General features: G+C 49.5%; 1 protein-coding gene across 1 annotated transcript in view; it reads left to right on the top strand.

Moving 5' to 3' along the window:
• Positions 1-12,500, top strand: part of LOC118209922 (unconventional myosin-XVIIIa-like) — a 76,567-nt gene that overhangs the window by 57,552 nt on the left and 6,515 nt on the right. Inside the window, 9 exon segments of the mRNA XM_035385648.1 lie at positions 442-584; positions 1,099-1,199; positions 1,397-1,460; positions 1,694-1,838; positions 4,620-4,631; positions 6,718-6,891; positions 6,980-7,070; positions 7,933-8,125; positions 9,236-9,365. Of these exon segments, the coding sequence (XP_035241539.1) occupies positions 442-584; positions 1,099-1,199; positions 1,397-1,460; positions 1,694-1,838; positions 4,620-4,631; positions 6,718-6,891; positions 6,980-7,070; positions 7,933-8,125; positions 9,236-9,365 (1,053 nt within the window).

The following is a 12,500-nucleotide window of genomic DNA, read 5'->3' as shown; positions in this document are numbered from 1 at the left end:
GTGACTGACAGGACTGAGGGCTGGGCTGTTGGCTGGTGGGGGCGGGACCATGGTGACTGACAGGGCTGAGGGCTGGGCTGTTGGCTGGTGGGGACGGGACCATGGTGACTGACAGGGCTGAGGGCTGGGCTGTTGGCTGGTGGGGGCGGGACCATGGTGACTGACAGGGCTGAGGGGCAGTGCTGTTAGCTGGTGGGGGTGGGACTATGTTGATTGACAGGGCTGCAGCGCTGGGCTGTCAGCTGGTGGGGGCGGGGCCATGGTGACTGACAGGGCTGAGGGGCACTGCTGTTAGCTGGTGAGGGACAGGGCATGGTCAGGACTGCTGACACTGCTTGTTAGAATTGAAAATGGAAACATGGACAGTGTGTGAGGCAGGCCTGCCTCCTGTTTTGGTTGGGGGGCGTACAGTAACCCCACCCCTCTGTGTGTGCCCCCCAGCAGAGAAATGGCAGGCAGTCTACACCATCCTGGAGGCCTTCGGGAACAGTGCCACGCCCATCAATGCCAATGCCAGCCGCTACTCTCAGATCGTCTCTCTGGACTTCGACCAGGCTGGCCAGGTGGCATCTGCCTCCATACAGGTATTACAAACACTCACACACACACACACACACGCAGACAGTAACTCACACACACACACACACACACACACACACACACTCACATGCTTACACACACACACACATGCACATACCACACATAGACACACACACACACGCTCACACACACACACTCACACGCTTACACACACACACACACACATACCACACACACACACATAGACACGCACACTCACTCACACACACACTCACACACAAACACTACACATACTCACACGCTTACACACACATACACACATACCACACACGCTCACACACACGCACACACCCCCACTCACACATGCACGCATACACACACTCAGACACGCACACTCACACACACTCAGACATGCACACTCACACACACAGACACACACACTCACACGCACTCACACACACACACATGCGCGCACACTCACTCACGCACACACACACGCACACACACACACACACACACACAAAGATCATGACTAAAGAGGCTGCCATCCTGCCTTAGACCCTGCTCTTAGAGAAGCTGAGGGTGACCAGGCGCCCGGAGGAGGAGTCCACCTTCAACGTGTTCTATTACATCATGGCCGGAGCCGATGCCAATCTCAGGTAAGCCCCTCCCCCAGGGGCAGCGTCACTGCTGCACTGGTGTGTGCCAGCATTAAAGTTACATTACATTTGTATTAATGACTGTAGATGATAGGGAGCTCGTTAATTGCATCCCATGAGTCTTTGTGGGGGAAGTGGAGGTGGGCACTTTCTGATTGCCATGGTGACCCGTGCTCTTTGTCTATTGGTCCCTGCAGGACAGAGTTGCATTTTAACCACTTTGCTGAGAACAGTGTGTTCGGAATCCTGCCCCAGTCCAAGGTAACCCCTGAGAGCTGTGCAATATGCATATGTGCACACGTGTTCATGTGTGCGTGTGTGTGTGTGAGTGTGTATGTGTGTGTGTGTGTATGTATGCCTGCATGCGTGCGCGCGCGTGTGTGTATGTACGTGCTTGTGTGTGTGTGTACATGTGTATGAATGGTATAGCTGTATTCAGTGTTGTGGCTCAAACGCAGACACACTGCTGACCCCTGTCCCCTGCTGCTCCACAGCCTGAGGACAAGCAGAAGGCGTCTCAGCAGTTCACCAAGCTGCAGGCGGCTCTGAAGGTCCTGGGCGTGTCGGGGGAGGAGCAGAAGGCCCTCTGGCTCATCCTGGGGGCCATCTACCACCTAGGAGCCGCCGGAGCCACAAAAGGTGAGCCTCCCACCCCCCCCCCCTCCCAACCGCAAAGGTCAGAGGTCACAGGCCAGTCTTTATTGGGTACTCAGTTCCTGCGTTCCCGTTGTCCTCTTTGCCTCCCAAATACGGGCAGTTTCCAAGTGGTGAGACCAGACATTTCCAGGGTTATAATTCGGTGCAGAGCTTTCACAGTCACATTACTGTCCTGCCGATTTAGTTTTTAACTTTCAGAAGATGCCCCAAACTGGAATGTTTTTGCTAAAAAAACAAAGTACACAGGCCTTCCAGCGCTAGGAACAGGGCTGCTGGGGGAAGTTCTTGGGCGAAATTACGTTATTATATTATTCCTGGACCTGGGGCAATAATATTTTCCACAAGTCCACAGATCGTTAGGCCCCCCTCCTCCAGGGCTCGGGACAACGTTCCTGCTTGTACCCCCCCCCCCCTGTGTGGATGAATCTGTGGTTGGATGAAATATTTTTATGTTGAAATATCTCCACAGCTCTATTTTGTAAAAAATGTAATTTTAAAATCCATTTTGAGGCTTAAAGGATCGTGTATATTTGATACCTAGCTGAGACTACAACCATATAAAATTAAAATAAAAATATATATGATAGGACATTATTCCATTAAACACTGAAGGGGCGGCGCATTCTAATATGTACAGTGGTTCTAATTTCAAATGTGACAGTGGTATCGAATGAAATCAAATCCAAAAAAACAAATAAAGAACCAAAACGCCTTGTACACAACTTCGCCGCGTCCCTTCCTTGTCAGTTCGTTTATTTGTGTTTTTTCACGCGAGCAGATTTTGAGCACCCGTTCGCTTTGGTCTGTTTTTGTTTCGAGTTCGTCGCGCTGCATGTACGTCGCTTTGGATAAAAGCGTCTGCTAAATAAATGTAATGCAATGTAATGCATGTTAGCCGCAGGCTATCGCTCAGAGTGGACCGCAGTTCAGAACGAAAACAGCCCGGAGGACACCCACCTGAACGCCGCTGCGATTATTCGAAGGGCCAAAGATGTTTTCATTCCATCACCCGGTTATTAAATCTGGCTTTTACGCGCGCGTGTTTTCCTGCTGATACGCGCGCTCCGGTAAATTGTAATGGGGGACCGTAAATCGAATTAGAAAAAAAGTGTCTTCTCATTCCGCAGTCAGTTAATTAAAAAGAGAATCCAAACATATGAACAAGCAGAGGCGCGGAGTAATTAATTAAGAACAAAGAGGACCAATGAAACGCCATCTGCGCACGTCGCAAATAAGGAGCTGACATCCAAAGCGCTTTAATTTGCGGCGGCTGGCGGAGTTCTTCAGATCTGTTTGAGTGTTTGCGGCTGCGCTGCCTGGGCACGCACCTCGCGCTCTAATGAAGACGGATGTGTCCCTGCCCTGCGTGTTTATTCAGAGCCCGCCGTGTTGCTCTGCCCCGCTGCCGTTTCGAACGCATACCGGCGCGGTAATGAACCTTTAATCGCCCCGGGTTCCGGAACGCTCCGTCTCCTTGCTGGTTTGCACGCGTGCATATGTATATTTGTGTTTTTTTTTCTTTCTCCCGGAGCTGTTTACCGCAGTTTTTGGCTCGTCTCCGTCGAGCACACGCACATCTACCGACTTTCCGAATACTTTTGTCGACTACTTGCACGTGTGTGAATGTGCACGGAGGAAAAAACACACACACGGGTGCGCCTGTCCCTGTTCTTTACACGCAATGCGACACGTGTGGTTATCGTTCGTCTGCACCGCTGTATTTCACAAAATGGCATTTCAAAGCACACTAAAAAGTAGGAAGATGGAATCAAGTGTCTTAGTGCTGGGGTCCACAGCAAAAACCTGCACCCACACCGGCCCATTTCGGATGAGATTGGCCACCCCTGCAGTAGAGCATTTAGATTTTTATTCACTGCTGCAGCTTGCGTGTGTGTGCCAGCAGGGGGCGATGTTGGCTTTCCCTACCTTCGCTCTGATGCTTGACTGACGGGAAAGCTAATATGTACACGCTGTGGGCTTTTGTGTTCTTAGACACAACGGCAGCTGAAAGGGGGGGGGGGACTGGCTCTGACAGACACGTTCACGGTGTTTGAGGTGGTGGTTTGTTGGGGGGGGGGGGGGGGGCGGGCACAAAAGGCTTCATTAAAACCTTCAGCCATCAAGCGAGCAATTAAATCTCCAGCCCTTCGCAGACCGGGCGCTAACGAAGCTCGGCGGTTTCTGCACTTCAGCGCCGCTCGCCTGAAAGCGCACCTTCTAGCCGGCGAGCGCTCGGTCACATGACCGCAGCGCTCTCTTAGCGACCGGAGTTTAATTGTTTGAGTGGGCGAATGTGCTCTGCTCTTACCGGCCCAGCTGCCTGTTCTGAGCTGATAAATGACAGCTGTTAACGATCCTCTTCCAATGCCCTCTTCCTCTTTAACCCCCTCTCCCTCTTTCAATCTCCTCTTCCTCTTTAACCCCCTCTCCCTCTTTCAATCTCCTCTTCCTCTTTCAACCTCCTCTTCTAACCCCCCTTCCTCTTTCAGCCTCCTCTTCCTCTTTCAATCTCCTCTTCCTCTTTCAACCCCCTTTCCTCTTTCAACCTCCTCTTCCTCTTCCAACCTCTTCCTCTTCCAACTCCCTCTTGCTCTTTCAACCTCCTCTTCCTCTTCCAACCCCCTCTTCCTCTTCCAACCTCCTCTTCCTCCTCCAACCCCCTCTTCCTCTTCCAACCTCCTCTTCCTCCTCCAACCCCCTCTTCCTCTTCCTCCTCTAACCTCTGTTTTTTGCCTGTGTGTTGCACGCTGCTCTGTCTTGCAGAGGCAGACGAAGGTAAAAATCTCTCTCTTTGAGTGTCTCACTCACTTCTCAGTGTCTTTGTAAGACCTTTATCGTTACTGCCATATTCGCTCATTTGCATTTTTATTGTGTTTTTCTTTCTTCTTTTCTTTCCATCTTCTTTAGAAGTAGTATTCTTTTATACTCTTATTATACTTATTGTTTTATGGATTCATAACAGCGCACTGTCCCATGGCAGAGATAAGGGGGGGTGGGGGGGTGCGGGGGTGGGGGCGTTCTTAAAGTCACCCGTCCCTGTTATTTACCGCCATTCGCTGCTGTGCCCCTGCAGGGCGGCGCGCGCAAAAGAAACGTGACATCACCGTCGCTCCTTCCGAATGGAGGAAACGAAAACTTCCTCTCTCCGCGTTTCGTTTAAAAATGAAATGAGCGAAGAACCCAACACCCTTTCTGCCCGTGCAGTAATGATATTTTCTAAGAATATGAATTTCGGTTAACACGGTTAATTAATTACTAAAGAGGTTGTCATAGAGCCTGGCAGTATCATTGTCACGATACCCCACCCCCCCTCACCCCTGACTACCCCCCCCCCCCCCCCCCCCCCCAATCATGATTTCGCCATGGCAACCATTATCATCAAATAAACTGCCGGTAGTGAAACACGGAATCTCTGACTCTTCGGCGGTGTAAAGATAGTCTGTAGCTGTCAGAGATCACCGCGCGATAAACCGTTTTAGCGCCGTTCTCACGACGGCCGCCTGGGCGCGCGGCCCGGAGGTGGTGAGTGGCGGGTGGATAAGGAGCGATTTACCCCTCCCCTTCAGGGTCCCCGAGACCGATCGCAGATTTCGGGAAAACTATTAACTTTTATTATCCGCAAAAAGCGAAATTATAAAGAGGTCTGCTAATGCTCTCATCTTCACGAAAAGGACAATGTGTTTCAGGTGTTTCGAGTATATTAGTGTCAGATGGGCTTAGCTTTTAAATAGAGGCTAAGACATCAGAAGAATACGGCACAAGTATGTGACGAGAATAGTAAGTGAATCCTTGGCAGCTTCCCTCAGTGTACAGCTCTATGGGAGTTTAATTGCAGTGTTTAAAGTGATGGGCTGGAGATTACTTGGTAAGATGTTTTTTACTGTGCTGTGCAAAATATAACTTAGATTGTGCACAATTATGTTACTGTAGTAGGTGCAGTAGTTAGACAAGATGGTAGACAAGACAGCTATAGTTTTTATCTTATATTTGTCCAAATGCCCACACCAGTCAACACATACAGTATCCGTTTAGCAGGCTGGTTTCTAACGGGGAGTTACCAAGGGCAGAAGAGGATTTGTTTGTGCATTTCTTCTGAGCGAGTCGACTTCTGTACTTAAATTTAAAATATGCATATTTCTGTACGGTCATAGATTTTCCTGCATAAAAAACGTTTTAATTTGGTAAAAATGTGTCCTGGAGGATGCCGTTACACATTCACAGCATTGTCACCGACTCTTTGCTCTGGCCCTGTCCTGTTGCATGCTGAGAGCTAACAGTGGTGTTGTGTTGCATGCTGGGAGCTGATGGCGGCGCTGTGTTGCATGCTGGGAGCTGACAGTGGTGTGCTGTTGCATGCTGGGAGCTGACGGTGGTGTGGTGTTGCATTCTGGGAGCTGACGGTGGTCTGTGTGGTGTTGCATTCTGGGAGCTGATGGTGGTGTGGTGTTGCATGCTGGGAGCTGACTGTGGTCTGTGTGGTGTTGCATTCTGGGAGCTGACGGTGGTGTGGTGTTGCATGCTGGGAGCTGACGATGGTGTGGTGTTGCATGCTGGGAGCTGATGGCGGCGCTGTGTTGCATGCTGGGAGCTGACGGTGGTGTGGTGTTGCATTCTGGTAGCTGACAGTGGTCTGTGTGGTGTTGCATTCTGGGAGCTGACGGTGTGGTGTTGCATGCTGTGAGCTGACGGTGGTGTGGTGTTGCATTCTGTGAGCTGACGGTGGTGTGGTGTTGCATGCTGTGAGCTGACGGTGGTGTGGTGTTGCATGCTCGGAGTTCATGGTGGTGTTGCATTCTGGGAGCTGGCGGTGGTCTGTGTTGCATGCTGGGAGCTGACGGCAGTGTGGTACTGTCTCCTGCAGCCGGCCGCAGGCAGTTTGCCCGCCATGAGTGGGCACAGAAGGCGGCGTACCTCCTGGGCTGCACGCTGGAGGAGCTCTCCTCCTCCATCTTCAAACACCAGCCCAAGGGCGCCCTCCAGAGGTCAACCTCCTTCCGGCAGACCCTGGACGACGGCAGCTCGGCGGACGGCTCAGGTAGGGGCGGTATGGCAGTCCACGTTTGCTTGCACCTCAGGAAGGCTGTGTATGTGCACTGTGATGCGTTTCCTGTTTCCTGTCGCAGGGCCCAAGATCACAGCTCTGGAGTGTCTGGAGGCCATGGCTGCAGGGCTGTACTCGGAGCTCTTCACCCTGGTCATCTCCCTGCTCAACCGGTCAGTGAGCACAGACTCCGCCCACCTCATGAATATTCATACCTCTAAGACAGGGACACCACACCCAGAGTCACAGGGAGCAGACCTCTGGGTGAAGCAGACGAGAAACTTTAATAGGCAACAGTGTTGTTGTGTTGTTAACTCCAACTCCATTCATTAAGAAAACTACCAGCATGGAAGAGTCTCCATACAAATTAGATTGATTCCTTTTCAAAAGGATGGAGGTACAGTTTCTTACTTCCATGTAACAAAGTTTTATCTTGGAAACGTACATTTTTAAACATTTTTTAAATGAATTTGACCATATACTGGAAGTAGAAATTAGTCTGTTTTTCTTCCTTTGCTGAAAGTCTCTTGTTTTCTCTCACTGACTGTGTGTCCTTGTACTCTGAAATCCAGTCTGATCTCTGTTTCTCCCTCTCTTCTCTCCATCTGTGACTGATCTCTCTCACAGTGCTCTGAAGTCCAGTCTGATCTTTGTCTGTGACTGATCTCTCTCACAGTGCTCTGAAGTCCAGTCTGATTTCTGTCTGTGACTGATCTCTCTCACAGCTCTGAAGTCCAGTCTGATCTCTGTCTGTGACTGATCTCTCTCGCAGTGCTCTGAAGTCTATTCTGATCTCTCTCTCTCTCTGTCTGTGACTGATCTCTCTCACAGTGCTCTGAAGTCCAGTCTGATCTCTGTCTGTGACTGATCTCTCTCACAGCTCTGAAGTCCAGTCTGATCTCTGTCTGTGACTGATCTCTCTCACAGTGCTCTGAAGTCTATTCTGATCTCTCTCTCTCTGTGTCTGTGACTGATCGCTCTCACAGTGCTCTGCAGTCCAGTCTGATCTCTGTCTGTGACTGATCTCTCTCACAGTGCTCTGAAGTCCAGCCAGCACTCTCTGTGCTCGCTGCTGATCGTGGACACTCCGGGCTTCCAGAACCCGCGTCTGGCCCAGTGCGAGCGCGCCGCCACCTTCGAGGAGCTGTGCCACAACTACACCCAGGAGCGGCTGCAGACGCTCTTCCACGAGCGCACCTTCGTACAGGAGCTGGAGAGATACAAGGAGGTACAGTAGCACACACACACACACACGTACATACACACACATACACACACACATACACTCATACACATATACACACACACACACGTACATACACACACACACGTGCATACACATACACACAGATACACACACACACACACACACACACACACGTACATACACATACACACACACACACACGTACATACACATACACACACACACACACGTACATACACACATACACACATACACACACACACACACGTACATACACACACATACATACACTCACGCACACACACACACGTACATACACACACATACACATACACACATACACACACACGTACATACACATACACACATACACACACACACACACACGTACACTCATACACATATACACACACATATACTGAACACACACACACACATCTATCATCAGAGTCAGTATCTCACACAGTTCCTTCTCTTCTCATGAATGGGCCTGTCACCTGTCACTCACACCAGTCAAACCCCCCCAGTTATGGACACTAATCCTTGCTCCCTTTGCCCAACACCCCGCCTGGATTAACGTGGTAACCATGGAGACCTCGACCTCGAGCATGCTGGGATGTCCCCGTGGACTTTGATAAATGCAGCCTCTTTATGTCAAACCTTCTGGGAGGCGGTGAGGAAACACCTCCTCCGGCTTCGAGTAGCCACCGACGCCCCCCCCCCCCCCCCCCCCCGCCCCCCCTTCACCATATAGCTGTGTGTCTGCTGTAGTGTAGTTTGTCATTGTTCTCCAATTATTTGTCATTATTACAAATGAGATGTGTTCCCCTTCGCCTGTCCCCAGTAATCACTGTATTTTTAGTGTGTGTGTGTGAGCCAAGATCTCAGTGATGTCAAACTGAATCGGAACAGCAATTCTATGAACAGAAAATCACAACAGTTTCCCAAAAAAGGGTCTGGACTTTCATTTCTGAAAGCCCCCTCCCTGAAATCAAAAGAAAAATATATTTGATAACTGGAAAAATGAAGTGTCAAAGGAAGCACTGAAGTGACCACTTAATCTCACAAACCAGGAAGCCCTTGGGTTAAAACGTAGCTTTCAAGCTAACAAAACCCTCTGTTCCCCTTTAGGAAAACATAGACCTGGCGTTGGACGACTTGGACTCCAGCTCATCTCTGTCTGTGGCCGCTGTAGACCAGGCCTCTACACAAGCACTGGTAAGAGGATGTTTTCATTCCTGTTCTTTAGCACTCCCTGCTCGTGTGTGTGTGTGTGTGTGTGTGTATCTGTGTATATGGGTGTGTCTGTGTGTGTGTACTGTTTTCCAATGGCCAGTAAAATGTATCCACACACAGCACAGCAGAAGGAAGGCTGGTTTTTTCCTGTGGATGACCAGCCTTTGGGCGCAGTTGCGTTGGCATAATGCATTTTAATTGGGAGCTGACGCTATCACTCAGAGCTGTTGACAAATTGTTCAACGGCTGTCCAGAAACTTCTGTTTTGGAGGGCGCAGTGTTGAGCGATGGGACGGGGAAGTAACCTTGACCGAGTCCCTCTCTCCTTCGGTGACCAGCACCAGCACCTGCAACAGCCTGGCATGGGGAGGGTTCGATCCGGAAACCTCTCCCTTAAAAGCAAGATGCTTCATCTCCTTGAGAGGGTTATCCTGGTTATAAATAAAGTTTGGTTAAGTGGATGAGTCATGTGTAAAGTTTTACACATGACTGATCCATCTTATGTGTGAGAGTTTAGGCCATCGACCTCACCAGCACAACAACCAGTGTCTGGTTAGATGCTTCAAACTACAGTCGTCTGGTTGGAGGCCTGTACCGAACAACTGTGGCTTGTTTTGTTCCCTCCACTAATCAACATGGAGGCATTCAGTGGACAGTTGGCCCGTGGAGGCTGTGTATAGATTATTATCTATGAGATGCACTCCCTGGAAAGGTAGTTTGTGCAGTGTTAGCGGAAAGCTAGTTTGAGCAGTGTTAGTGGAAAGCTAGTTTGAGCAGTGTTAGTGGAAAGCTAGTTTGAGCAGTGTTAGCGGAAAGCTAGTTTGAGCAGTGTTAGTGATTATTTCTTCGGTTTTCCTTTGTTTGCATGTGGTTCTAAACACTTGGTTTGGTAATTAGGCTAATATCACAGCTATTAATGAAATCATAGCCTAATTAGATTTGTTTTTTCTCACTCTGTTGTGTAACGGTCGCCCTCGTTAAAAACAATTTCGTGTGTGCAGTGTTAAAAAAAATAATAATTTTGTGCGATTCATTACCATCAACAAAAACCGAAAGGACGGACTCCTGTTTTAGAGGGCACTGTGTGGCACAAATTAGAAATCATTTTTTGGTTTGGTTCCGGCAGTTTCCGAACACCGGGGTGTCCGAGACGAGTGGGGGCAGGTGTGAGAGAAGGAGGGGGTGGGGGGGGTGTGACAGATTTGGATGAGGAGCGCGTCACGTTTCGAGAGATTTGGACGAGGAGCGCGTCACGTTTTCACACTCTTCGCACTGTTCCGGAGCAGTTTGCCGGGCTAGCTCCAAAACCACAAACAGCCGACAGGGAAAAGCCTTCATGCATTTTTAATAAAGAGACGAAAATAAGCGTTAGCGCTGAGCGGAGACCGTGTTAGCGCCGCTGCTTATTATGGGATCCACAGTCCTCCTTCAAACTGTCAAACTTTGTTTTGCAGTGGTCTGTCTCCTGAGTTACGGTTCATTACAGGTGTGAGTGGATACTGGTGACTGTGTTATCGTGTTGTTTAAGACTCCAGGTAGCTCCAGGTTCATGTCCATAATTCAAAACAAATCCTTTAGCAATACAGTAAATTAAGACTAATTAATTGATAGACAGGTGTCTATGAAATCTTATGTGCGCACATTTTCTGTATGAACTTCCATAGCTACCCAATAATGAATACCGGACAAGCAGAATATCTAACGATAAAATAGACTGATAATTTAAGAGTGTGCATGCTGGCTTCGGCCTATCACGTCTCCTCATTAATACGCGTTCCGTTTTTTGCGGGTTAAAAGAATTTTTGTCGTGTCAGGTTTGTAGAGATCGCACGAACGTTCGAATGGGAGAATACGCCGGAGAACAGTTAAATCAACGAACGAGTTAAACAGTTAGCGTCCGTTCGGCGCCGGAGACGGAAGGGGTGGAGCCGTCTCCGGGGGCGGGGCTAAACCACGGCGCGTTAGCGGTTCGCAGCCGACCGCCGTGATTGGACGGTGTTTATCCCGCTGAGTCATTATAGGGCGATCTCAAAGTGTGTCGCTCGTTAATATGAAAGGATAACACAGGAAGAGCTCTTACCGCTGTTAATAGCTTAAGTGGACAGTAGTGTGGGGTTTAAGCACGCTCCAGTGGCTCTGGTTTTAATATTAGGCGTGATGGGGGGAGCTGTGGCTGATGGCTTCTTCTGTTTTTTTCATGGATAATTATATTTGAACCCCACACCTGCTCGGATGAAATAAACCTCGCGCTGTGTTCTGTAGCTTATTCTTCTGCCTAGTTTGTTTTGCAGAGGTTAGGTCAGAATAGCGTTCACCGTGTGAACTAAACTGTGTTCTTGACTAGAAATAGCTGTACAAAATAAGTATTGTACCTTACTGAACCTGTGGTTAGCAGTTGTCTACGACCATGAAATGCACTTTTTGTACGTCGCTTTGGATAAAAGCGTCTGCCAAATGAATGTACTGTAATGAGGGTGCGTAGAGTAAACGATATTATAGTAAACTATAATGTTAAAGATGAGTGACGGACGCCCTGCGAGGGTCCGGCGGGTTTCGGTGGTAACCCGTTAATGCGCCGCTAGGATGTGCGCGGACTGCGGCTGACCGCGCGATGGACGGGCCCAATCCGGGCGTGGCCAGGCCTCTACAGAGGACAAGACCTGCTGCGCTGAAAGCTGAAAGGAACACGCGATAACTCTACAGGCTTCACTGCTGGTGTGGCATGCTCATAGAGTGTGTTTAGAGTGCGTTCAGTGTGTGTTTAGAGTGCGTTCAGTGTGTGTTCAGACTGTGTTCAGACTGTGTTCAGTGTGTGTTCAGACTGTGTTCAGTGTGTGTTCAGTGTGTGTTCAGTGTGTGTTTAGAGTGTGTTTAGAGTGCGCTCAGTGTGTGTTCAGTGTGTGTTTAGAGTGCGCTCAGTGTGTGTTCAGTCTGTGTTCAGAGTGTATTGCGGGTGCATGAACATTTGTGTGCTGGGGACAGGTGGTGGTCAGTGTGTCTGTATGAGGTAGCCTCCCTCAGGCTGTTAGCACGTTTGTGCTAGCAGGTTGTGCTGGCAGAGCCGTACTGTGCTGTGACTGCAGTGTGCTTATAAAACGGGTCGTTTCCATCCCGGGTGCTGATTGGGCGCATTCTACGGTGATTGTAAATTGGCTACGGA

The sequence above is a fragment of the Anguilla anguilla genome, chromosome 12, assembly GCF_013347855.1.
Source record: "Anguilla anguilla isolate fAngAng1 chromosome 12, fAngAng1.pri, whole genome shotgun sequence".
NCBI lineage: Eukaryota > Metazoa > Chordata > Actinopteri > Anguilliformes > Anguillidae > Anguilla > Anguilla anguilla.
The sequence above is the reverse complement of the archived record's forward strand: the minus strand, read 5'-3'. Positions and strand labels throughout refer to the sequence as shown.